The sequence below is a fragment of the Megalobrama amblycephala genome, linkage group LG14 (assembly GCF_018812025.1).
Source record: "Megalobrama amblycephala isolate DHTTF-2021 linkage group LG14, ASM1881202v1, whole genome shotgun sequence".
Lineage (NCBI taxonomy): Eukaryota > Metazoa > Chordata > Actinopteri > Cypriniformes > Xenocyprididae > Megalobrama > Megalobrama amblycephala.
Genome location: NC_063057.1, coordinates 15,446,843 through 15,472,493, shown reverse-complemented (window position 1 = coordinate 15,472,493; position 25,651 = coordinate 15,446,843). Strand labels below are relative to the sequence as shown.

General features: G+C 37.5%; 1 protein-coding gene across 18 annotated transcripts in view; it reads left to right on the top strand.

The window, feature by feature from the left end:
* Positions 1–25,651, top strand: part of mybpc1 (myosin binding protein C1) — a 40,591-nt gene that overhangs the window by 14,153 nt on the left and 787 nt on the right. For 11 of the 18 annotated variants that reach the window (XM_048156116.1, XM_048156123.1, XM_048156117.1 and 8 more), the window contains 26 exons: positions 313–423; positions 1,702–1,850; positions 1,944–2,061; positions 2,586–2,637; positions 3,506–3,562; positions 4,075–4,083; positions 5,577–5,740; positions 7,696–7,828; positions 8,969–8,977; positions 9,283–9,407; positions 9,546–9,651; positions 9,757–9,923; positions 10,044–10,209; positions 11,522–11,628; positions 11,716–11,852; positions 11,937–12,096; positions 12,184–12,288; positions 13,349–13,537; positions 14,261–14,395; positions 14,479–14,646; positions 14,724–14,812; positions 14,895–15,087; positions 15,282–15,421; positions 15,644–15,803; positions 18,726–18,862; positions 20,080–20,266. In XM_048156116.1, the coding sequence (XP_048012073.1) occupies positions 313–423; positions 1,702–1,850; positions 1,944–2,061; positions 2,586–2,637; positions 3,506–3,562; positions 4,075–4,083; positions 5,577–5,740; positions 7,696–7,828; positions 8,969–8,977; positions 9,283–9,407; positions 9,546–9,651; positions 9,757–9,923; positions 10,044–10,209; positions 11,522–11,628; positions 11,716–11,852; positions 11,937–12,096; positions 12,184–12,288; positions 13,349–13,537; positions 14,261–14,395; positions 14,479–14,646; positions 14,724–14,812; positions 14,895–15,087; positions 15,282–15,421; positions 15,644–15,803; positions 18,726–18,862; positions 20,080–20,266 (3,273 nt within the window). Of the gene's footprint in view, positions 1–312; positions 424–1,701; positions 1,851–1,943; positions 2,062–2,585; positions 2,638–3,505; positions 3,563–4,074; positions 4,084–5,576; positions 5,741–7,695; positions 7,829–8,968; positions 8,978–9,282; positions 9,408–9,545; positions 9,652–9,756; positions 9,924–10,043; positions 10,210–11,521; positions 11,629–11,715; positions 11,853–11,936; positions 12,097–12,183; positions 12,289–13,348; positions 13,538–14,260; positions 14,396–14,478; positions 14,647–14,723; positions 14,813–14,894; positions 15,088–15,281; positions 15,422–15,643; positions 15,804–18,725; positions 18,895–20,079; positions 20,267–23,122; positions 23,163–25,651 lie in introns of those variants that run through there. The other 7 variants (XM_048156122.1, XM_048156124.1, XM_048156112.1 and 4 more) reach the window with 7 other exon arrangements.

Sequence of the window (25,651 nt, the reverse complement as noted above, 5' to 3'; positions counted from 1 at the left end):
TCAGTGTCTTTATGCTTTCCATGTTGCTTTGTGGCAGCAATGTGTGATGACGATGTGTCACTGTGTGTTTGTTGAGTACTTATGTGTGTCGGTTCAGGCAATTGGTTGATTGCAAGATACATCACTTTATAATAACTTTCATTAAGTCATTTAAAAATATTTATATATAGATGGGCATTAATATTAAAATTTCAAAGTGCACTAATTATCTAATAAGTATCACATATAATATGTTCATGAAAATGAAAGTTATTATAAAGTTACCAAAAATGTATGAGTGGGATAAATGTATTCTTTCTCCTAAATGATCAGTGTGGTCTCTGGGGGATGGACAGCCTCTTGAGGAAATTGACAAACAGATTGAACCTCCGCCGCTCTCGACTCTGTTGATTGAAAAGCCCCAGAGTGGCTCCATCACTGTAGGTCAGTAAATGCAGCTTTATTCCGGCTCCTGTTCATTCTTAAAGAGCCACTATTATGCTTTTTCGAATAGTACCTTTCATGTAATGCGTTGTATTGCTGTTTGGGAATGTAAAAGGTCTGCAAAGTTTCAAAGATCAACATGCATGATAAATAAAAAAGTTCTGTCATGAAACTCTAGATGGCACAGACTGATAGGTCCTTTAACTCAATATGCTTGCAATCAGATCATTCTCTATAGGGCACAGCTAATTGGTTCTTGCTGTATCAGTAGCCAATGAGCTCACTGCTCAACCTTCAAATACTTGGTCAGCATTTGCGTAGTAGTTTGTAGCATGCTTTCAGAAACCCTCCGCCTTCCCCAGCTCCACCTGTATAGATCTGCTACTAGTAATTCATGTATGCTATACTGTACAGCAGCAGCATGTCTTACTTGCTCACAGCAGTGTGTCGTGTATTGGCAGTAGCAAGTCCATACTTGCTCTGAAGCAGCAGCAATAACCTACAGCAGCAGTGTAGCAGATCTATTCCGCCAAGACCAAGTTATTTTCTCCTAAAAAGAAAGAAGCAATTCTGAACTGCCTGAAATGAGTCGTCAGTAATTCCAGTCTAACTTCCTGCACATACCTACGTAGATTTGTAACAAATTTACATAATGCCTGCTATGGCCTTCATTGGCTGTCAGTAAACAACATCTACTTTGATCCGCCCTCAAACACAAGGTGTAGCTGAGGCCTGGAAGAGTTTGTTTCGTGTTGTAAACATGTCGAGAAGACGCTGTTTTCTGCGCTGCGAAAGCTAATCCACTTTGCATGCACTTCCAAAGGATGAGTACTCAGGCTCAAATTGATACAGCAAAACCAACACCATTGTTACTGTTTGTTTCACTGTGCATACAAGTGCTGTGGAAGCCTCCTGAGATGAAATTTAGATGTGGTATTAGACATTTCGTTTCTGAAACACTCTGTAAGCGGTAGACCAGTCACAACAGGCCAATCAGAGCTAGTTGGCTCGTGGAAAGGAGGGGTTTAGAGACACTGAATCTTTCGAACTAATCGTTTTCAGACTCTTTGAGGAATGAAGTGATGTGCAATGCATGTTATGAGAAAATTTTGTCCTCGGATGCATGTAAACCTATTGTAGGAGACCTGCAGAACAAAATAAGTAACCTTTAAAATAGCATAATAGAGGCACTTTAAGCTCTTATGCACATCTTTAGGATCTCACAATGTTTGTTCAACAAACACAACTGCAATATGTTTTATTTTGTTGTTTGAAAAGGTGGAGACATCACGTTCGTTGCTAAGGTGGAGGCCAAAGACTTGCTTCGTAAACCAACCATTAAGTGGTTCAAGGGCAAGTGGATGGATCTGGCTAGCAAGACTGGGAAGCACCTGCAGCTTAAAGAATCTTTTGATCGCTTTTCCAAGGTGATCCCTCTCAACCAATGTATTGTAAAGAAGCATTTGCATAACTTTCCTATTCTTTAAGCAATAGTTGGCATTGTTTCCCCTCTGCTGTAGATTCATACCTTTGAGATGCACATCATTAAGGCGAAGGAGAACTATGCAGGGAATTACAGATGTGAGGTCACCTACAAAGACAAATTTGATAGCTGCTCTTTTGACCTGGAGGTCAAAGGTTTGTTTTCTGATTGAACACAACAAACACTTACAAAGACATGTACACTACCAGGTTTGGGTCCTTGAGATTTTTTCTTTTCTGAAAGGAAAACTTTTATCCAGCAAGGACACATCAAAATTGTCCAAAAGTGACATTTACAGTGTTACAAAATATTTCTATTTCAAATAAATGATGTTCTTTGTAACTTTCTATTCATCAAAGAATCCTGAAAACAATATATCAAGGATTTCAGAAAAAATAATAAACATATTGATAAACATAAATGTTTCTTGAGCAGCAATTCAGTAATATTTATAATATAATTTTTATAATAATTATGTTAAATTGTAATAATATTTCACAATATTATTGTTTTTATTTTTAATCAAATAAATGCAGCCTTGGTTAGCATTCGAGAATTCTTTCAAAAACATAAAAAAAAAAAAAAAAAAATCTTACAGACCTCAAACTTTTAGTGTACATTTTATCCCTTTATCGTAGTTCATCCATTTTTTTTTCTACCTTTCGTTTTTTCTTCTCAGAAGTCCCAGAGGGTTCTCAGAGCATTGATATTCGCTCAGCTTTCAAAAGAAGGTAAAGGGGGACCATCCTCCCCCAAAATAATGTTTTATTAAGAGAAATGTATAGAAATATTTAGCAAAATGACTGAAAAAAAATGATTAAAAAAGTGCTGTTTAGTAAGAATTATAATTAATAATTATAATATATTTCTAAATTCTTAATAGGTAGTTTATTTTCTTTGCAGCACATAAAGGTGAAATTATATATATATATATATATATATATATATATATATATATATATACATATATTCAGAATGAAAAGTACAACTAAAGAAAAACCTACTTGACTTTTAAAAACATAAAATATTCTTTTCCAACATAAATGATGCATTACAGTGCCAGAAGTGTAAGATCTTCTCTGTGAATGTTTAATCAATTAAAACACGGACTTCTGTTCCAGTAAGCCTCAACAAACCTATGTATAAACATGGTTTGATGAAGGGCTGGATTACCAGAAAGTTCTCAGTTAACCATTTTGTCAAATATATTTACCACCAAATCAACCCGTCGACCAAACCAACCAAACCAATGTGTTGAACTTTTTTAAAGGCCAACGCTTGCACTGGGAACTTCCACCCCAACAATGTGTCAGAAAGCAACGCAAACTATCCAAGCTCATACTGTTCTCCCAAAGTAACATTGGGAGGATCAGTCATGAGACCACTAGGACCACCCTTGGTAGTTTGTGCACAAATCAGTTCGCCCAACGCCAGTGCTTAGGTACTCGGCCGCAAAGCGAAAGGTTCTTGTGTACACCTCAATCCTGCATTCGTTTGAATGCAGAGATTGCAGGCTCTTGCGTTGTTCTTTTAGCATTGTTTGTTTCTGATGTTTGTGACTTTTCTGATTCAATTTCATTAATCTCTTGTGAACAACAGCAGTGAAGGCCAGGACGATGCAGGCGAGCTTGACTTTAGTGGGCTTCTCAAACATAGGTGAGAACTCCAGTCTGGCCCCCACATGGGACCAATTCTTTCTTGTTTTTGTTTTTTTCGGATCTTTTTTTTCCCTTAAGCCCTGACAGGGGTGTCTTTTTCTTCAATCCTTCTTTTACACTGTTGTTAAAATCCAACCATATCTTTAATATATAAATTATTTCTTCATGTCATTCACTGCGACCAAGCAACTACTCTGCCCTTAAAATCCTGTTAACCATCCTGTAATGTGGAAAACAATATTTATGTGCCATTATTGTTATTATTAATACACATTTTGGCATATGATTAAGTGCAAGTGTATTTGTTGCCAACATAAAGGAAAAACTGGACGCAAACAAAATATCATCATTCACACAAACTTATTTTTGGAGTTTTGCCTCTTTTTTTGTGAGGTTTGGCTTTAGTATTTTGTTGTTATACCTATTAAGCAGAAGTTAAACTCCTGCATAATGGAGAAAAAAGTAAGAAAATTATCTTGGCTTGTCTCTTTTTCTTCCCCACACATTCAGACACGGCAGGTTAGTATCGTAGGTTATTAAACGATTAGACGTTATCACTGGTAAGTATTATAATCCTTTAGCTTCCCAAGCATGACCTGAACAGGAACTGTATAAGCAAGAGTGTTGGCCTACTGTAGTCTGGTAACACTTTATTTAAAGACAGCATTCATTAAAGATTCAGCAACGCTCAGGAATGATGGAAACAACCCTTTAGTATTCAGAACCTGATGAAAAGGGCACATTTTCCACTCATTTACGAGTTGTTGGTGGAGCACTTCTACATGAAGCTGTGAAATAGTGTTATCGCTACTTTTGTTAATGTAATCTTGATTTATACTCGAGAAACAAGACACACAACTGCAACTGCAAACCTTCGGTGTTCTTAATACTTGCCTGAGCAACTACAGACTTGTTGAAACACACATTAAAACATGAAAATAATAATGTTACTTCCGGACATTCAGGGAAATGTCTGTGTAAGAAGAGGGCTGAATGACAAAAGCTGATGACTACTAATTTAACTCTCACACCCTGATCATGTTTAACGACTGTGATCATGTATAACAACAATATTCACTCCTAATAAACCCTGACTTCTAACCCTAATATAAAAGAAAACAACTACATTGACAGATGTGTTCAGATAGGACTCCTACAAAGAGATGGGTACAGTATAAACTGCAAGACAGAGTCAAAAGTTTACTATTAATGAATTAAGGATTATAATTAGGGCTGCTGATTGAAATCAATCAATCAATCAATCAATCAATCTGTCTATCTATCTATCTATGTTCTTTCTGCATATTTTTAATGTTGGTTTATTTACTTCTATATCAATCAAATAGACCAACAATAAAAAAAAGTACTTACATCAGTAGCTATTTATGAAATTATGTTCATAATTTTTTTTGTTGGTCTTTTTACTTTGCTGGTGTTTATTCCAAATCGTGTTAAAACTTGTAATAATACATTCTGAGACCTGCACTAAATTCATTTTACATTGACGGCTCTAATTATAAATCTTCCTAATATAATTTACATTATAATATATTGAATCAAATGTTACATTTTTAGAAAATTAGCACATCCATCATGAGCACGATCATGTGTTAACCACATGATAACCCAATGTTCTCCCCTTTTCACTGACTTTTTCACTTATCCTTTCCAATCATAGAGAAATCGAATAGTAGTAGCTCCTCACTAAATTCGTTTCCCCAATCATAAACACAGTACCATCCCTTCCTTGATCATGTGATCCACCGTGTAGCTAAACACTAGTGAGACATCTCCCCCTGTAACAGGTCACCAATGACATAGCAGGGATTTTCCAGCCCATCTCTTTGTGTGACATGTCTTGAGGAGCTAGAAACAAGGAGGATAGTAGTGGAAAATCGAATTAAAACATATGAATATCCCTAGTACATAGCAATCTGGCTCCTCAACACATGTTGAGAAAGCCCTAGCCATTACCTCTGACCTCATTCTGTCTTACTGCTCTGTGATGTCAGGGAGCACAAGCAAGAGGAAACTCCTGAGGTGGACGTGTGGGAGATTTTGAAAAATGCCCGACCTGATGAATACGAGAAGATTGCTTTTACGTATGGCATTACCGATCTCAGAGGCCTGCTGAAAAGACTGAAGAAAACCAAAAAGGAAGAGAAAAAGAGCGAAGGTGCTAATTTAACTTTTGTTAGATTGATAATGTGCAGTATTTAGTTCAGATATATTGTTAAAGAATTAGTTCACCCAAAACTGAAAATTCTGTCATTTAATCACCCTCATGTCGTTCCAAACTTGTAAGACTTTCGTTCATCTTTGGAACACAAATGAAGATATTTTTAATTAAATCTGAGAGCTTTCTGTCCCTCCATTTACAGCCTACGCAACTACCACTTTGATGCTTCAAAAAGTTCAGAAAGAGATCTAACTAATCCATATGAATTTAGCGGTTTAAATTGTCTGAAGAGACTCGATTGCTTTATATGATGAACAGATTGAATTTAGGTTTTATTCACATATAAACATTCATCAACTCATACATCTGGGGCATATTCTTTGTACGTCGCTAACTCACTTAGCTGAATTTGACTGATGGCGATTTGGCATGATCTTGGATTGTTCGGTTCTTCTTCGACGCTCATCCTGTACTTGCTGTCATAGCAACAGGTCCGTAAGCTCAAACCTGCTCGGGAGCAGGTTTATTTCATGTAAACAGAATTAGATTGCATCTTTTTAAGCGGAGGTGATGCTTAAAGTCTGTCCCAGCCACTGCTACTTTCCCACAAGAGTACCCTAATGTAAACCAGGGACAATAATAATGATTTAAAAATAAATTTGCAAATAATACTATAATGCCGAGTAGTGTCATAATATAGACACCGACAGTTTTACTCTTTGAGAGATTCATTCGTGAGGGAATAATTACGCAATAATTTTTATTGGAGTCTTACACACATTATGTACAGATGTCTATGCCGTACATGCATTTGTGCATTTGAACCGCGACAGATATTATGGGAGCGGCTTGATGAAGAGCAGGAGATGCAGATAACTTGATCTTGACCCTTAAGAAACTTTAATTAATGCTGTCAAATATGCTTCAAAGGTAAATTAGTTGCTAATTACAACATTGAAGTAAAAAAAATCCTGTACAAATACTAGAAATTGTGAATATAGCCTAAATAATTGGGTAATCATGTAAAAAAAAAAAAAAAAATAGTGCACATTTCATTTATTTATTATAACATTTATGTTGTTCTTTTGTCATTTATTCGCTTGGCTGTTTCCTTAGAAATGTCTAGAAATTCGTCAAGTTTTTCGTCAGGTGTCTTTTCTCATTCTATGATGTCATTACGTTGCCGTCTTGACTCCAGCCAATCGCTGCATTGCTGATCGTGGTTTCGTGTATTGATACATCTGCCCTTTTCATGGAACACGAGAACACGCAGTAATCTTAGACAACTTAATCCAGATATTTTAATCCAATCTGCAAATTCGTTTGAAGAACCAAATTAGCCAGAGTTCAGTTATCACGATTAGAAGATCTGGCATCTGTCAAATCATCTCAGATGTATTAAGCGAGGTACGGAGAATATGCCCCAGTTGTGGTAAACAGAAGCTCAAGCATGTTTGCTTGACGCTTGAGAGAACCAATGAGGTTCATTCTTGTGTGTTACGCAGCATGTTTGAGCTTCTGCAAGAACCAATGAGGTTCGTTCTTGCGCATCAAGCAGGTTCGGTTGAGCTTCTGTTTATGTTCGCTGATCACTGTTTATATGTGAATAAATTCAATATGTTCATTATATAAAGTGATTGAGTCTCTTTAGAAAATTTGGGCTAAAGTGCTTGATTTATATGGATTAGTTTTGCAATCTCTTTATGAACTTTAAAAGCGTCAAAGTGGTAGTTGCGTAGGCTGTCAATGGAGGGACAGAAATCGCTCAGATTTCATTAAAAATATCTTCATTTGTGTTCCGAAGATGAACGAAAGTCTTATGGGTGTGGAATGACATGAGGGTGATTAATAAATGACAGAATTTCCATTTTTGGGTGAACTATCCCTTTAAATGATATCCAATTTCTTCTCTTGAAACACTGTTATTCACCTGCATTCATTTTCCACTGCAGCATTTGCCAAGAGGCTGGAACCTGCATATCAGGTGGACAAAGGCGGAAAGATCCGGTTAGTTGTGGACCTTGCTGACCCGACTGTGGAGTTAAAATGGTACAAGAACGGACAAGAGATCCGCCCTACTCCAAAGTATGTCACCTCCTATTCTTACATGCTCTTTTTTACAACTACATTCAGAAACACGCTCACATGAAACCAACGCCAACCTGTTTAAAAGCCCTTCATTTATTGTGTTCTTTGGCTTGCTGGTCACAGGGGATGCAGAAACACACCCTCCGCACATGCTACACACACACACGCAAGTGAACCATCAGCATTTCATACCCGGCAAACACACAACGTTCTTAAAACATTAATCTGTGCCTTATGATAACTTCCAGAAATGTTTAAAGGACGTTATGTGAGTGAAGGCCAATGTGAAGCTCTTGAGCTACATTTGAAGTTTTAAATGTAGTGTACAATGAGTAATTAACAACAGGAAACTGTACAGGAAAAAGGCACCACCACCCTCACAGGACTTTAATAGAGTTGCAAAAGCTACCTGAATTTTGTACATTAAATGCATATATTTATCTCTTATGATATGCAGAAATGTTTTATGGTAATATTGTACAAATATATTTTATTTATATATTTTTAAAAATATTTTTTATTTAGTACTGCACCGATTTGGCATAATACATTTTTGTATATATTCCACAATAAAATATTAGTTTGTAATAATGTGTTAAAGAAAAGATTTTATCTCTATTATTTAAAAAAAAATGCTAAACATCTTACAAATTCTGGAAGAAGTACATAAACACAAGTGTATAGTTTATATATGTAAAGGTATTTCTGTTGTTTAATTTGTTAATAAGCTATAAAAGTATGTGTATTTCTTTGTTGAAATCTTCTTTTCAAAACATCAACAATTTATTTGAAAATTAAGGCAGCATATATTTCAACCCACTTTTTGTAAAAGCAATTAAATTAAAGCCATTTGGGTGGTCCGTGCAGTTTTCTGGTTGCTTATCTTCAATGATGTTCATCCTAGGATTCCCTGCTTTTTAGGGAACTCTCTCTTTTTCTTCTTCCACTCTCTATTCCCTCTCTCTATATGTAACTGTAACACTAATAGCTCTTCCAGCCCTGTTTGATCTAGGCATGATGTCTATCTATCCTTTCTGTCTGTTATGCAATGGTGATCCCACCTGTCTGCTATAACCTCCACTTCCACCTACTCCATCCTGTACTCCGGCTCTTCTGGTTCCTCTGTTCACCATAAAGTAATAGGAAGTAAGTCAGCCAGTCCTCAGGACTGTCTTGTATATCTGAACCAAAGGAGTGTCCTCATTTCTGCTGTATGGATCTGTTCTGATGGTTTAAGTGTCATGTTGCGTGTGATAGATAGATAGATAGATAGATAGACAGATAGATACATAGATAGATAGATACATAGATAGCTGCTTCATTGTTAAAAGCTTTTGACACAACACCTATTTTTCTTGACAATCCTCCTGCCAATATGTAATGTTAATGATGTCAAGTAAAATTAGCCTTTGAAATGTTAACTTTCAGTAACTAATGAATTGACTGTGCAGGTACATCTTTGAGCACAAAGGCACTCAACGGATAATGGTTATTAACAACTGTCAGATAAACGATGATGCTGCCTACTCAGTCACTGCAGGAGACGAGAAGTGCACCACTGAACTGTTTGTGAAAGGTACGTCCACCTTACCAGATGATTTTATACTTGAATGTGATGGAATTGATCAGTAATGACTGGTTTATAACAACTTTCCCAAACACTGTCTGCCAATGATTGATGATATAATCCTGGTCTCTTTGGGTCCTTCTATAGAACTGCCTGTGAACATAGTGAAAGAGCTGGAGCCCGTAAAAACCACAGTGAATGAGAGAATTGAACTGGAGTGTGAGGTGTCTGAGGAAGGAGCAAAAGTTAAATGGTATGTGTGATGGAGATTTAAGGTGATTTACCTGATTTTTGGGTTCGACACACAAAGCAAAATGAGTAAAAAAGCTTGACCTATTTTGCTGACTGTCTGGTAAAGGATGAAGAATGGAGTGGAGGTTCCCACAGGAGTGCGATCACGGTACCGTGTGAAAAGCGAGGGGACTCGACACTGGCTGATCATTGACGACGCCTCAAAGGACGATACTGGCACTTACTCCCTGATGGCCACCGGGGGCACCTCTCAGGCTCACGTTCAAGTTGACCGTATGATAATTTTGCTTTTTGAGAGCATCAAAAGCAACTTTGTTTCATCTCTTTCTCTCCTGTTCATTTAAATCTTTTTCCTTTGTTTTCCTTCCTGTTACATGCCATTGGATGATTCAGTGAAGCCTCTGAAGATTTTAATGGATCTACAGAGTGTGACAGTGTTGTTGGGTCAGCCTCTTAAATTGAACTGTGAGATCTACCCCGGAAATGTCCCGGGCCGCTGGTACAAGAATGGCCAGCTGGTCCAGCCTAATGACCGTATCAACATTTTGCACAAACTCAAGTATGCCAACTTATTTGTGCAATATTAAATCTCAATCACACCAGCTTATCAGCTCATAAACCACACAGAAATATTTTATAAATATGTGAATAAAATATTCCCACCATTTCTAAAATTAGAACTCTATCAACTGGAGCCCCCTGTGGAAAAATTAAGCTTAAAGGTGCCCTAGAACTTTTTTTTAAAAGATGTAATATAAGTCTAAGGTGTCCCCTGAATGTGTCTGTGAAGTTTCAGCTCAAAATACCCCATAGAATTTTTTTAATTCATTTTTTTAACTGCCTATTTTGGGGCATAATTAGAAATGAGCCTATTCAGGGTGTGTGGCCCTTTAAATCTGGTGCGCCACGCCCCAAGAGCCCGCGCTTGCCTTAAACAACATAAAAAAAGTTCACACAGCTAATATAACCCTCAAAATGGATCTTTACAAAGTGTTTGTCATGCAGCATGTCTAATCGCGTAAGTACAGTGTTTATTTTGATGTTTACATTAATTCTGAATGAGTTTGAGGCTGTGCTCCATGGCTAAAGGCTAATGCTACACTGTTGGAGAGATTTATAAAGAAAGAAGTTGTGTTTATGAATTATACAGACTGCAAGTGTTTAAAAAATTAAATGTCTCCGTGAATACAGTAATAAATGATGGTAACTTTAACCTCATTTAACAGTACATTAGCAACATGCCAACGAAACATTTAGAAAGACAATTTACAAATATCACTAAAAATATCATGTTATCATGGATCATGTCAGTTATTATTGCTCCATCTGCCATTTTTTGCTATTGTTCTTGCTTGCTTACCTAGTCTGTTGATTCAGCTGTGCAGATCCAGACGTTAATACTGGCTGCCCTTGTCTAATGCCTTTCATAATGTTGTGATCATAGGCTGGCATATGCAAATATTGGGGGCGTACATATTAATGATCCCGACTGTTACGTAACGGAGGTCTGTTACGGAGGTCTTTTAAACAAATGAGATTTATATAAGGAGGAAACAGTGGAGTTTGAAACTCACTGTATGTCTTTTCCATGTACTGAACTCTTGTTGTTCAACTATGCCAAGGTAAATTCAATTTTTGAATCTAGGGCACCTTTAAGCTAGTAGCTGTGGAACATGGTAGCTGGTTTCTAACTGGTCTAAGCTGGTCAGTAGCTGGTCGACCAGCCACCATGGTCCAAAAACCATCCTGACCACCTTAAATTGGTATGGCCAGGTGGTAACTGTTGTTGCAGATCCAAGATGGTCTATAAGAGTGGCTCTCAACCAGGGAGTGAAGGATGACTTAAAATTCTTTATATATTCAACATACAGGAATCACAACCTAGACATTGAAAGCTCCACCATTCACGATGCGGGCGATTATACCTTTGTTCCTGAGGGATACACACAGACGCTGTCTGCCAAAGTGCACATCATAGGTACCAGCAACAATCCAGAAGTTCTCTGATTCTTGTATTTATGCTAATAAACTCTCTGAAAGAATCCCATTTGGACCAACTCTGCAGATCCCCCCAAGGTGCATTTAGAGGCACTGAATGTCCAGGACAACACGGTGACCATCGTGGCTGGAAACAAACTCCGCCTGGAGATCCCTATCAGTGGAGAACCAGCACCCAGAGTGGTGTGGATGAAGGGAGAACGGGTGAGCGATGACCAACCTTTTCTGCAGAAAGTATAAAAATATACCAGAAACACCTGGATTAAACTAGGCTAATGGGTTTTTCAGGTCATCCTTGAAACAGGAAGTCGAGTTCGTGCAGAGACATTTGCAGACCACACCTGTCTGACTATTGATATCACAGAAAGAGAAGATACTGGAAACTACAAGATTGTCCTCCAGAACGAAGCTGGAGAAGACACGGCCAGTGTTAAGGTCAAAGTTGTGGGTAAGACACTCTCCCCTGAGAAAACAATGTTTGTTTGGGTGATGACATTAATACGATGTAAATCTTATCCTATTTTTTTCTATCTAGATATCCCAGATCCCCCTGAGGCTCCTCTGGTTACTGATGTGGGTGGAGACTGGTGCACTATGACATGGGATCCTCCACGCTATGACGGAGGTTCCCCCATTCTTGGTAAATCAACTTTGCATATTTATATTTTAGAAGCCTGTTAAGCTAAGTTGAGTTATTTCAAATGATGGAATATAACTGTAATCTCATTACACTACCTATATTTTAATGTCACCAAGGCTTTATTTGATCAAAAATACAGTAAAAACAGTAATATTGTGAAACATTATTAAAATTTAAAATAACTGTTTCCTATTTTAATATAATACGCAAAACATATGTAAACCAATTGTTAAATTAAATGTAAATCATTTCCTCCATAACTACTTGCATTTTAAAAAACTGCTTTACATAATTGGTCATCATGAGGAATTAATTGTCCCTAATGGACAGAAATAAAACATTCTGTAACTTTCAGAACTTCACTAGCATTATAAGTAGACCTCTGGGGAAAAAAATGAAATGATTTTTAAAAATTATGATATGACCCCTTTAAATATGCAGTTGTGCATTTGAGGCTCTTATTAGCATAACGTATGCATATGCATAAGTTAAAGAGGCCATATTATGCCCCTTTTCAAATTTTTGATTTTAATTTTGGGGTCTACTATTAATGTTTTCATGCTTGAATGTTCAAAAAACATTATTTTTCATGTATTTTACATTGTTGCAGCACCTCTCTTCCCAGTCTGTCAGTAACACTCGGTTTAGTTCCTGACTCTATGAAGCCCCTCCTTCCAAAAAGCTCAATGTGCTCTGATTGGTTGGCTGGATCAGTGTATTGTGATTGATCAACTGCTTTGAGCGTGTTTCGTAAATGTCATGCCCCTTTACCATAACTGCGAGTTTAAACACTCGTCCCTTTTATTTGCTTATGCCTTGAGTGGGAATTGGGAATTATTTAAAATTTGCAGCTATTATTGTAATATTGAGACGTACGTCCCGGAAGAAAACTCAAGACTACAACTGAAGCATTTCAGGGAGATCAGAAACAGTGCTTACTGATATAGAGAATAACTTCTTTTGGAGTGGACATTGTGCTTTTTAACTTTGCATACTTTACAGACTAAAGAAAGTTGGAAATGTAAAAAATAATGTAATGATTATATTTGATATATCATAGGATACTTCATTGAGCGAAAGAAGAAACAGAGCTCTCGATGGATGAGGCTGAACTTTGACCTTTGCAAGGAGACCACCTTCGAGCCCAAAAAAATGATTGAAGGTGTGCCGTACGAGGTGCGCATCTTTGCAGTTAACGCTATCGGTGCCTCCAAACCCAGTGAACCCTCCAAGCCTTTCATTCCTCTGGGTGAGTACACAAGTGGCTCATCTGTATTATTAATGGGATTTTGTGTCTCTTCGAATCAGTTATGTCATGAGCGCCATCTCTATTATGCAACATAATACGCAGTATGATCATTTAAGCAAATGCCATTAAGCGAGACAAAAAGCACCGCAGAGACGCCAGAGCTTGTCTGTTCCCTTTTGGGCTCCTGTGCGACAGGTGTTGCTGTGCTCACACCAGTATCCAAAACATTCAGTCTGTGACCTCCACAGGAGAGGCCTGAGATTTAGAAGATACTGAGTATGACTTTATAATGGCTGCCAAATCATCTGCGGATTATTATGTTATGAGATCAGATACTGTCTCTACTTCAGTCATAACTTAAACACGAGTTGTGCGAGAATAGAAGAGTCCAGACAAATGAGAACCCTTGTGAAATTCATGACATACCAGGGTGATCCTCTCTCACATGTGTTTGTGTGTGGAAGTACACATGTGTGGCCATCATTTTATGGAATAAAGGAATAGTTATCCAAATTAATCAAAAAATATTTTTTGTGTTCCCTAAAAATAAGATTTGCCTGCCTGATTTGCGAGTTAGTTTCAATGGTTCTTAATTAGTTAATACCTGTTCTGTTTCAGTTAATCGTCCCCTGTGTATTTAAAGGGTTAGTTCACAAATTATCCAAAAATATTGGCTGAAAATGTTCAGCAACACTAATTACTACCTTGATTAACTCCCACTAGCTGTGACCAGTGAACCCACAATGCTGGTGGTGGATGACGTCACAGATACCACAGTGACCATGAAGTGGAGACCACCAGACACGATCGGTGCCGCAGGACTTGATGGGTACCAAGTTGAATACTGCATTGAAGGAAGTAAGACTAAAAACATATATGTTTTGAAGAAGTGGTTCACAACTGGTGGGTGTTGTTCATGCGGTTTTGTTCTTTTTTTACAGCTGACGAATGGATAATTGCTAATAAAGAGCTGACAGAAAAAACGAGGTACACTATAACTGGTCTGCCAGTCGAGGGCAAGATCTTAGTGCGTGTCAAGGCCATAAATGCTGCTGGAGCCAGTGCACCACGCACCACCCAACACTCCATACTGGTGAAAGAGGTCATCGGTGAGGGCCTACCGCCACTTTCATTTTGCTATCTGAAATGCATTAGTTCATGTAAACTAATAACACATATCTCACAGAGCCTCCTAAGATTCGCATACCTCGACACTTGAAGCAGACGTACATTCGAAAGGTCGGCGAAGTCGTTAACCTCGTCGTGCCATTTGTGGTGAGCCAACAGATCATGATGATAAACCCCAAGCTTATCAAATTTTTCCCTGAAAATGTCAAAACCTTTTTTTATCTTTTAGGGTAAACCAAGACCAAAAGTCACCTGGTTGAAAGAGGGTCAGCCGATTGAACAAACCATCAGCATTCGTAATTCAGAATGTGACAGCATCATGTTCATCCGCAAAGCTGAGCGCAAACATTCTGGGAAATATGAACTGAGCGTACAAGTGGAGAATCATATTGACACGGCCATGTTGGACATCCAGATAGTCGGTTAGTTAAGAAATATATATATATCTTTGGATTTCAGTGGCATTGCATGGGTTGTAATTTTTACATTAAAGCTGCAAAAGTTCTATGATTTAACCTCGTTTCATTTTTTACATCACAACCAGCAGGGGTGTGTAGACTTTTTATATCCACTGTATGAAGTTCTCCACTGAAGTGCTGTTGAACATTTTCTTCAGATCTTCCAGGCCCACCACAGGCTGTAAAGATCGATGAGGTCTGGGGGACTAATGTAGCACTGGACTGGAACCCACCCAAGGACAACGGCAATGCACCCATAATAGGCTACACCATCCAGAAAGCTGATAAAAAGACAATGGTCTGAAGAAAACTTTGGTTGTACTTCTATGATACTAATATTTCACACAGATTTCACAGATTTTTTATAATTCCTGGGATAAGTAAAATGTTTTTTTCTTTATTATATGATTTATATACAAATATATAGTACATACACATTTTGTTTTGTTTAAAAAAATATCTGTAATATTTTAAGTGTAGAGTCCAAAAAGTCTGATCGGCATGTATGTGTGTGGCACAGGAGTGGTACACATGTGTGGAGCACTACCATCGTACCTGCATCACAATCTCAGATCTGGTGGTGGGTAACGAGTATTTCTTCAGAATCTACTCTGAGAACATGGTGGGCTTAAGTGAAAATGCCACTGCCACTAAAGACAGTGCTCTGATCGTGAAGGAAGGTAAGGCTCTGCTCCGTTCTTCTCATTTGTAAATTAACTGCTTGTGTAAATACTTTTTAAAGCTGCAGTAAGTGATTTTTTTCAATCTGAATACCACTTATAAAAAGAATTAAAGAGGACCCATTATGCTTTTTTAGAATTTTCAACATTCTTTAATGTGTAATGCTGCTGTTTGGGCATGAAAAAGATCTGCAAAGTTACAAAGCACAAAGTCCACTCCAAAGGGAGTTATTCTCTATAACAGTAAGCACTGTTTCTGAACTCCCTGAAATGCCTTGATTGAGTTTTCTTCTGGAAACGTGACGTTATTCCAATAATATCCACGATATTTAAAGGTGCCCTAGATTCAAAAATTGAATTTACCTCAGCATAGTTAAATAACAAGAGTTCAGTACATGGAAATGACATACAGTGAGTCTCAAACTCCATTGTTTCCTCCTTCTTATATAAATCTCATTTGTTTAAAAGACCTCAGAAGAACAGGCGAATCTCAACATAACACAGACTGTTACGTAACAGTCGGGGTGTACGCCCCCAATATTTGCATATGCCAGCCCATGTTCCCAACATTATGAAAGGCATTAGACAAGGGCAGAACGTCTGGATCTGCACAGGTGAATCAACAGACTAGGTAAGCAAGCAAGGACAATAGCAAAAAATGGCAGATGGAGCAATAATAACTGACATGATTCATGATAACATGATATTTTTAGTGATATTTGTAAATTGTCTTTCTAAATGTTTCGTTAGCATGTTGCTAATGTACTGTTAAATGTGGTTAAAGTTACCATCGTTTCTTACTGTATTCACGGAGACAAGAGCCGTCGCTATTTTCATTTTTAAACACTTGCAGTCTGTATAATTCATAAACACAACTTCATTCTTTATAAATCTCTCCAACAGTGTAGCATTAGCCGTTAGCCACGGAGCACAGCCTCAAACTCATTCAGAATCAATGTAAACATCAAATTAAACACTGTACTTCCGCAATTAGACATGCTGCATGACGAACACTTTGTAAAGATCCATTTTGAGGGTTATATTAGCTGTGTGAACTTTTTTTATGTTGTTTAAGGCAAGCGCGAGCTCTTGGGGCGTGGAGCACGAGATTTAAAGGGCCACACACCCTGAATCGGCTCATTTCTAATTATGCCCCAAAATGAATATGAAAAATGAATTTAAAAAAAATCTATGGGGTATTTTGAGCTGAAACTTCACAGACACATTCAGGGGACACCTTAGACTTATATTACATCTTTTAAAAAAAAGTTCTAGGGCACCTTTAAGTAACTCCCACCCAAGGCATATTCAAAAAATGGAGCGAGGCCTGGTTGAGTTGTGTTAGGAGTGTTTAAACTCGTGGTTATGGTAAGGGGGCATGACTTTTCCAAAACACGCTCAAAGTGGTTGATCAATAGCACACTTGTCCAGCCGACCAATCAGAACACACTGTGCTTTTCAGAAGGAGGGGCCTCATAGAGACCGGAACTAAACAGTGTTACTGACAGACTGGGACCCGAGATGCTGCAACACTGTAAAATACGGGAAATAAAAATAATGTATTTTTTGAACATTCAAGCATAAAAACCTATTCTAGTAGACCCGAAAAACAAAATCAAGACGGGGCAAAATATGACCTTTTTAAGCTATGACAACCCCATAAACAGCAAAACAGTATCTGTGCATTTTTAGCCAATCAAAAAACTTCCAACCTCAACCAATGGTGGGAATTTGGGGTGGGACTACTAGTGGAAGTGTTTAAGTAACTGTTTGAGTATTCCTGTAGCTGATAAAGCATGGTGTTCACAATGTCAAGGTCATGTGTTTGAGTAACAGGGAACACATGTCATGTCATGTCAAATAAGCTAAAATAAACAAAACAAACAATAAAATAAAATAAAACTGTTTGGTGTCGTTAAATCGCTTGCAGCAGTTTTAATCAAAATTCTTAAGCCTAACAAATTTTCTTTATAGTAGTAATTTAGGCCTGGCTGATGTGGACTTGCGTGATGTTTTTTAATAATCTAAGAAATCACAGGGGAATTTACAGCCTTGGTACCTGAGGGCTGATGTCCTAATTAACACTAATTTACTAATCAACATCCTACTTGGTCTGCCTTTATATATTTAGTCAGGATTTTAATTGAAATGCACGTCCCTGAACATGGTGTAAAGGAGGGTCGTTCAGTCTTGCTCTTGGAGATGAAGTCTGTGTCCCAATTTGGGAAAGTACATAATTTGAGTATTTACAGTGTGCTAGTATGAGAACATATCTTGATATTACAAGGCTAAAATTAAAAAGGAAACTGAAAATATAAAGATAAAAGCTAATGCAAAATATTAATAACTATAATAGCATATAAATAACACTCATATAAGGACACACTAATTCTAATCTTATGTTGTGTTAGAATGGATAATATGCAAATTGGGACACTTGCCTGCAGAGTTTAGCACATGAACCTGAACCTGTTAATCAAGGTTTGGTGTTTGAGCAGGATTGCACTTCCCTGCTGTAAAGTCTGAGTTTTGACACAAAGGAACTTTAAAGGCTTTCCTGGAATGTTAAAGGTATGTTCTGCACTTTATAGTAGCTTCACAATTTGATGATTCTCCCTGATACATCTCCATATACACTCGCTATATACTACAAACACAAAGATTTGTTTATTAGCCACAAATTACTGTGACGACAGTAACCATGTGTGTTCCCAAGTGCAGATTTCATCTTTAACAGACTGTGTGCGTCACGCTTTGCCAATGCTGATGATAAATGTTGTCTCTTCCTCATCACATAAGGGAAATTCCCCCATGATACAGCTCTCGGCTTGTATCATGCAAAGTCCCATTCTCCCTTCCCCTCTCACTCCTCCTCCTCCTCCTCTTCCTCTCGCTCTCCCTCTCACTCTCACTCTCAATCAGGCCTGCAACTGAAGAACCCAGAGTATAACGACCGCGACTTCACCGAACCGCCCACTTTCACTCAGCCGCTTATCAACACCTTCGCCATAGCTGGGTACAACGCCACCCTGAACTGCAGTGTGCGTGCCAACCCTAGGGTAGGTGACTGGCAGGACACAATACTAGAAAGGTAGGGTAAATTCAGATAAATTGGGACACTTTTTGCCATTGAGATGACTGGGAAAAAATATCACCTTAAAGGGATAGTTCACCCAAAAATGAAAATTCTGTCATCATTTACTCACCCTCAAGTGGTCCTCAACATGTATGAGTTTCTTTGTTCTGCTGAACACAAAGGAAGATAATTGGAAGGATGTCAGTAACCACACAGATCTCACCCCCCATTGAATACCATAGTATTTATTTTTCCTACTATGATAGTAAATGGGGTGCGAGATCTGTTTGGTTACTGACATTCTTGAGAAGAAAGAAATTAATACAGGTTTGGAGCAACTTGAGGTTGACAGATGACAAAATGATGTCAGAATGATTTTTGGGTGAACTATTCTTTTAAAAAGTGTTATTTTGCCATATTATTTTTTTTCTGTCACCTGAGACAGGTAAGTCCATTTTTCAAGCACACTTCAATTTAGATCACAAGTCACTGTTTACACCTGAAATCTCTTACTATGTATCACTGCATTTAATAAAGCACCAAAAAAAATTGTTTTGTGGAATATTATTATAAATAACTTTCACTGACACATCAGGATTTATAGTATCATCATTTATACAACAAATGCAACGTGGTCACATGAGTTTCTAACAGCCTCTGAATATAATTTGAGTAATCTGATCACCACACATTTGTTTAAATCTATATTTAGTGCTGTCAACTTAAACTGATGCTAATACCAGGTGTAAACAGAAAAGAAATTCAATCCTTGCTAAATGACCTGAAGTAAAGAAAATAGGATGCATTGAAGAAGTAATACATGAATTCCAATGATCCTATGAAAACTTATTGGCCCTTCACCCACACAAGGTTGTGGGTGATTTTGCTGGGCACCAACCATGTGCTCATGGCTTTACACCTGTAGTTAGTTCTTTGTGGCCTGACCTGTGAGCGTCCCAATGGGCTTAACAGCACCTGCTAGTTATAATCTTTGAGCACAGACTCACTGGATCATATTGTCTTACTGTCAATAACTCAATACTCTACTGTAACTAACACATGTGAGAAGACAGTTAAGCAGTTTTCACTCCATTGACAATCCATGTGTTTGATGGATTGATGCTGATTTGGTTCCTCTTCACCAGTGATGTTATCTGTTGTTTACTGTGTATTCATACTATACTCCATTACTGCTCTCAGCCTAAGGTGATCTGGATGAAAAACAAGATTACCATCATAGACGACCCACGTTACCGCATGTTCAGCAACCAGGGCGTGTGTACGCTTGAGATCCGCAAGCCCAGCCCGTTTGATGGAGGTGTTTACACCTGCAAGGCTGTCAATGACCTTGGAGAGGCTCAGGTGGACTGCAAACTAGAGGTCAAAGGTTAGTCTGTGCATTAATATGATAATCCATTACCTCAGATATGGATAAGGCATCTTAAGAACACTCCTTTAAGGGATATACAGTCATGAAGTGACTCAATATGGAATATTACACCTGAATTTTATTGAAGAGGAATGTTAAGGCCCCAATATACTTCAAGCGATATCAAAGAACGAACTGGTCATTTTGAGCAAAATCAGAACAAAATGAACTTTTTTTGGAGTTTGTTTCAGGCGTTTGCCAAAGCAAACTTTCTGGAAAAGTTCACTCTGGTTGGTAAACACCTTCAAACTACCACTGGTCCGTGGCGATTACGTAATACGTAGGTAGATGTCGCTCTGGGGCTCCGCCTTCTTTGACATCTTTGAAATCTTCTCTGGTTCATTTTTTCTGTTCAGTCCATCGAGGTCAGATGTCCGCGAGTAAAAACACGAACACACCAGAGAGCTGCTTTAAGCCCAGAACACACCAAGCTGATGCTGAGGAACTAGTGAAAAGCAGACTGTGGGGTTGGCTCACGTCGGCAGCATCTGGGTCCAAAGTTGCCCTGACACAACAAACCGACGCTCGACGGCTAAAAGCTGATTTATACTTCTGCGTTGAGTGTACGCCGTAGAAACGGCATAGGCTGTGCGTAGCATGCATAGCCTACGACGTAGCCTGACGCGCACCTCTTCAAAAATGTAACAACGCGTCAATTCTACGCGGACCGCAATCGCTGTGATTGGTCTGCTAGAACCACTCCCTCGGGTCAAAAAACTGGCGCGGAGCACTCGGAGAAGAGCGAGCACTTTCAAGTTCCATATGAATGAAAAAACACTCTGTTTCAGAGGACATATGAAGCCAAACTGCAACAAAAGTCATTTGCCGCTTCTCTGCCGTTTCTGTTTGTTAGCTTCTCTGACAACGTACATGACGAGCTGCTTCTTCTTCGGCTTTTGTTTTGATACTAAACATGACCATGGACACTGCCTCCTAGTGGTCTGCATGCACGTTGACGCGGACAACGACGCAGAAGTATAAATGAAAACAGACGCATAGCCTACGGCGCAGAGGCTCCGCCGTAGGTCCGACGCACAAGTATAAATCAGCCTTAAGTAGCATGTCAGTTCTGCGCATGTATAAGAAGAAATGCCTTTCCGTACCAGCAGGTGGCAGTAGCTGAACAGCCAATCAGAATGATCAGATGGCCCGACTGACTGACGAGCTCCGACATGTTTGAATCGGCCCAAAAAAAAGCTGACGAGGACCAACGTCAGCAAACTGAGAAAACTTAGTCGGCCGACGAACAAAAACTGCCCGACGGCCGACTGTCGGCTTGGTGTGTTCCGGGCTTTAGAGAAGAAATTGAAATTGTACGTCTAATTGAAAGCAATACACTGTTTTTCAAGTTTAATACTATAAAAAGCTGCTTGCTTAGTTTAAAGCAGTATTAAGTGTTATATAAATAAACTTGAAGATTAGAGTGCCGAATTGCAGAGCTCTATGATCAGATGCTTTCTTAACTACTGTTTTCTTCCGCTTTCATTTTTTGTTGTGTGTTTATTTTGTTATTGCGAGGAAAGTACGCAGCACATTTATATACTCATCTAAATGCCACTTCCATACCTTGTGCCGTCAAAATGTTCACTAATTGAATCGCTGCAAAGGTATTTCAAACTTCTTTTTAGCCCTAAGCGAAGAACGAAAAAAGAGTATATCAGGGCCTTAACTGTTGCATAGAACCCTGTTTGATTCCACTATCCTGTATGTGCTTTCAAAACTCAGTCATTTTCATTGAGGTAACCAGCAGAGCTTAAACAAAAGACTAAATGAGGAGCCTGACAAGGGTTCATTTGCCTTCAAGAGCACCTCAATATAACTTCATTTCCTTACCAACCCACACACTATTTTTACACCTAACCAACCCACAAGATTACAACACTTTGGTCCACCATTGTTACAATTCTGTTTTTGTCTTTTAAACTGGTAATATGAACAATGTCTCAATGTCTTCTGTGGATTTCAAGGGTAAGTACAGAGTAGAAGCCATATGCTCTCTTCACCATTCCATTCATTTATATTTATTCTATTTGTTTGTATTCTACGCTTGTTTACAATAGTAGCCTTTATTATGCTAAGGCACTTTTTTTTGTAATATCCAAGAACAACAATAGAGCATTTATACAGTATTAAAACCTGAATTAATTTATAAAATTAACAAATATTATTAGTACAGCTTGCAATCAATTAAAATATTTAATCACAATTAAGCACAGGTGTTATATGCGCTTAGCACATTAATGCATTTAGTTATTTTCGAGCTTTAAAGAGAATAAAATGTTTCCATACAAAAGCTGAATATGACTTGATGTTGTTAAACATCCCATCAGGGTTTGATTTAATAAATAAATTACCTCTCAAAAAATTTATCTATAAAAAACTCTCTCAATCAGTTATGTCAAATAAAATGTGTTAATGCCATTTTTAAAATAATTCATTACATACATAAATAATGGTGTTAAACAACGTAATTATTACTTTACCAGCATTAGTACATTCACATTTGAAGCTATTTTGAGCTGAATCAACTTTTAATATTTAGATCCTTTAATTATATTATTATAAAAATCAAATATCCATACATATACAATATATAACATATATTGTATATAGTATAATATAACAAAAATATATGTTTTCATACTCTGTCATACCTTGCCATATTGCTGTGTTTCCCTCTTGGTAGACTGTGTTATGTCCTTTAACTCCTTCATGTTAAATCTGTAATGACTAAGTCAGTGATGTACCCTGAGGCACATAATAACTCCCTCATGTAAACTTTGGGTTTAATCCGTATTTTCTTTTCTCCCCCAGTCATCACTCAGGAATAGTTACTGTGTTGTTCTCATTCAAGGTAAGCTTTCATATGGTTTCGGGCATATGAAGCTTATTTTTCATTCATTCTGCATCCCTTGGTTGCCAATAATCCTGCTTTTGCTCTTTGCTGGTGTGTAATGCTCTAGAATTTGAGAATTATATTCCTGAATCAAGAATGTTTTACAGGATTCTACAAGAACTCCAAGAACCAGTTTAAGGTTTTATAGGAAAACTGGGTGAATGTGATTTCACCAAGTACAACCTGTCCCTGGATCAACATCTTCGTTCATCCTGGGACAACATTCCAATCAGATTTGAGGGACAAGTTTACAGTTTATGTCAAGTTTAGTCTTACAACCAGGGTTAGCTGTTTTTACATCGATCATTTCCCTCTGATTTTAGGGATACGTTTTTGGTAGGGTTAGGTTTAGGGGTAGGGATAGGATTAGAACTACATTTTCGGACAGGAATGTTGTTCCAGGATCAACAAATTATGTTATTTATGAGTCTTACTTAAAATCATGGTGACCAGGAAAACTTCTACAGAATTTATACTGTGCATGCTTTCGACAGAGTCAGTCAGTGTTGGGGAATGTTACTTTTAAAACGTAGAATTTTGTGCTAATCATTATATAAAAAAAAAGTAACTAATTATGAAAACATGTTAAATTACTTTTTCTCAACAGCATCTAACTGAGACTCTTTCTCCTGCAGAATGGAAGGGCAATGCTTGGCTTGCAGCCACTGGAAATGCTACTTTATGATGTTCTACTTTAAGTGTTTGTCCCCCCCCCCCAACATAGTTTGCATGCAATGACATATAGGTTATACCACAAAACGACTTTTTTAAAGTGGCATAATTTCATTTACCAGCACTATTTTGAAGTATAAAACTTAAATCTGCATGTCAGTGAAGCATGACACACTCCTTAGACCAATATCCATCATGCTTACACAACACTTACCATACATGTGCACCTTTTATCCCTATTTCTCCCAACGTGGCTAAGAGAATGGATTTCAACAGTACATGTATGAATAAAAAAGTAATGTGAATTAATTACTTGACAAAATAAATGTAACAAGTAACATTTACTTTACTCATTACATCAAACCATAGTGTAAACTTAGCATAGTGTAAAATCCTAGCAATTTTTAGACACTAGAATTGCCACAAAATGGGATGTTTCCCATTTCTTTTTCTCTCAGATTCAAAACAAAGTCAATACTAGCATCCCTGCCCAAAGTAAAACTTGATTCTTTGTAAGTTTATAACGGTGGTCATACTGCATAATGCAGCTTCATTTAGAGCGCATTCAACCAACCATGCAGCTCAACATGCTACAGCAAGCAAAGATAAGCAATCATGAAATGTGTTATGACTGAGCGCCTGAATAGCTGCAAAAGCTTGCAGAGATATGATTGTACTCACTGCCTCAACATTTGTGTTGCACCTGCCGAACACTGACAAATTCCTGTCCTGATTTTACTGCTTTTCCTTCTCTTTTTGTCCGTCTCTTCTTCTTCTCTCTGTACACAGTGGCCCCAAAAGGTTTTTGGACACTTAAGTCACACTTAAAAATTGCTGAATGTCATTGCATTACCAAATATCAAAACCGACCCTTACGGAAAAAAAGCATGCACTTACACAGTGCTGTGCAAAAGTCTTAGACATGTAAAAAAAAAAAAAAAAAAAAAAAAAAAGGTTTAAAACTAGTTATTTATATCTTTTGCTGTAGTGTGTCGGTGGGAAATATCAGTTCGCATTTCCAAACATTCATTTTGCCATTATTTGTAATAATCCAGTGAGATTTTTGCATTCAAAAGGAGTCTGACAACAGCCTAATCTTATGTCTTCTTTAAAGAAGTATACTTATTTTGATATGACTACTAAAGCACATGTATTGGTTATAATTTTAACTGTAGTGTGTTATTTGATATTACATTCAAAAGTTAATGTTTTAAATGTAATGAATTGCAATTTTATTGTTACAAATGTGTAATTACAAATATATTTAGACAAAAGACATATATAAGACATATAAAGTATATTTAAGTTTAGTATAAATGCTTGTCAGTATATTCTGAAGAACACTTTAACCACAAAGACAATAAAAGTATAAAACTACATATAAAGATGTACTTATGTATTTAAGTGGCTCAAAAAACACTCTAAAGTGCATTTTCATTTAATTGCAACTAACATGCAGTTTCAGAAAACATTACATTGAAGTATATTCTTTTAAAGTGTATTGTTTCCAAGTACTTTTAAAAAGTGTGCCTGCAAACAATTATGTTCAGGCTTTTCTGAGCATTTTTTGTGTCAAGATGATTTCTGGTAGAAATCAAATTCACACGGGTGTCTTGGCGAACAAGTGTCCACATTTTGAACAATTCATCTCTAATTTGAAACCTTACAAACGTATTTTTTATGAAACATTAAGAAGTGTGTTTGGGCTGTCTTTTTTTTATTTTTATTTTTTATTAAATAAATGGCGCTAGGTTTGATATTTTATATAATACAAA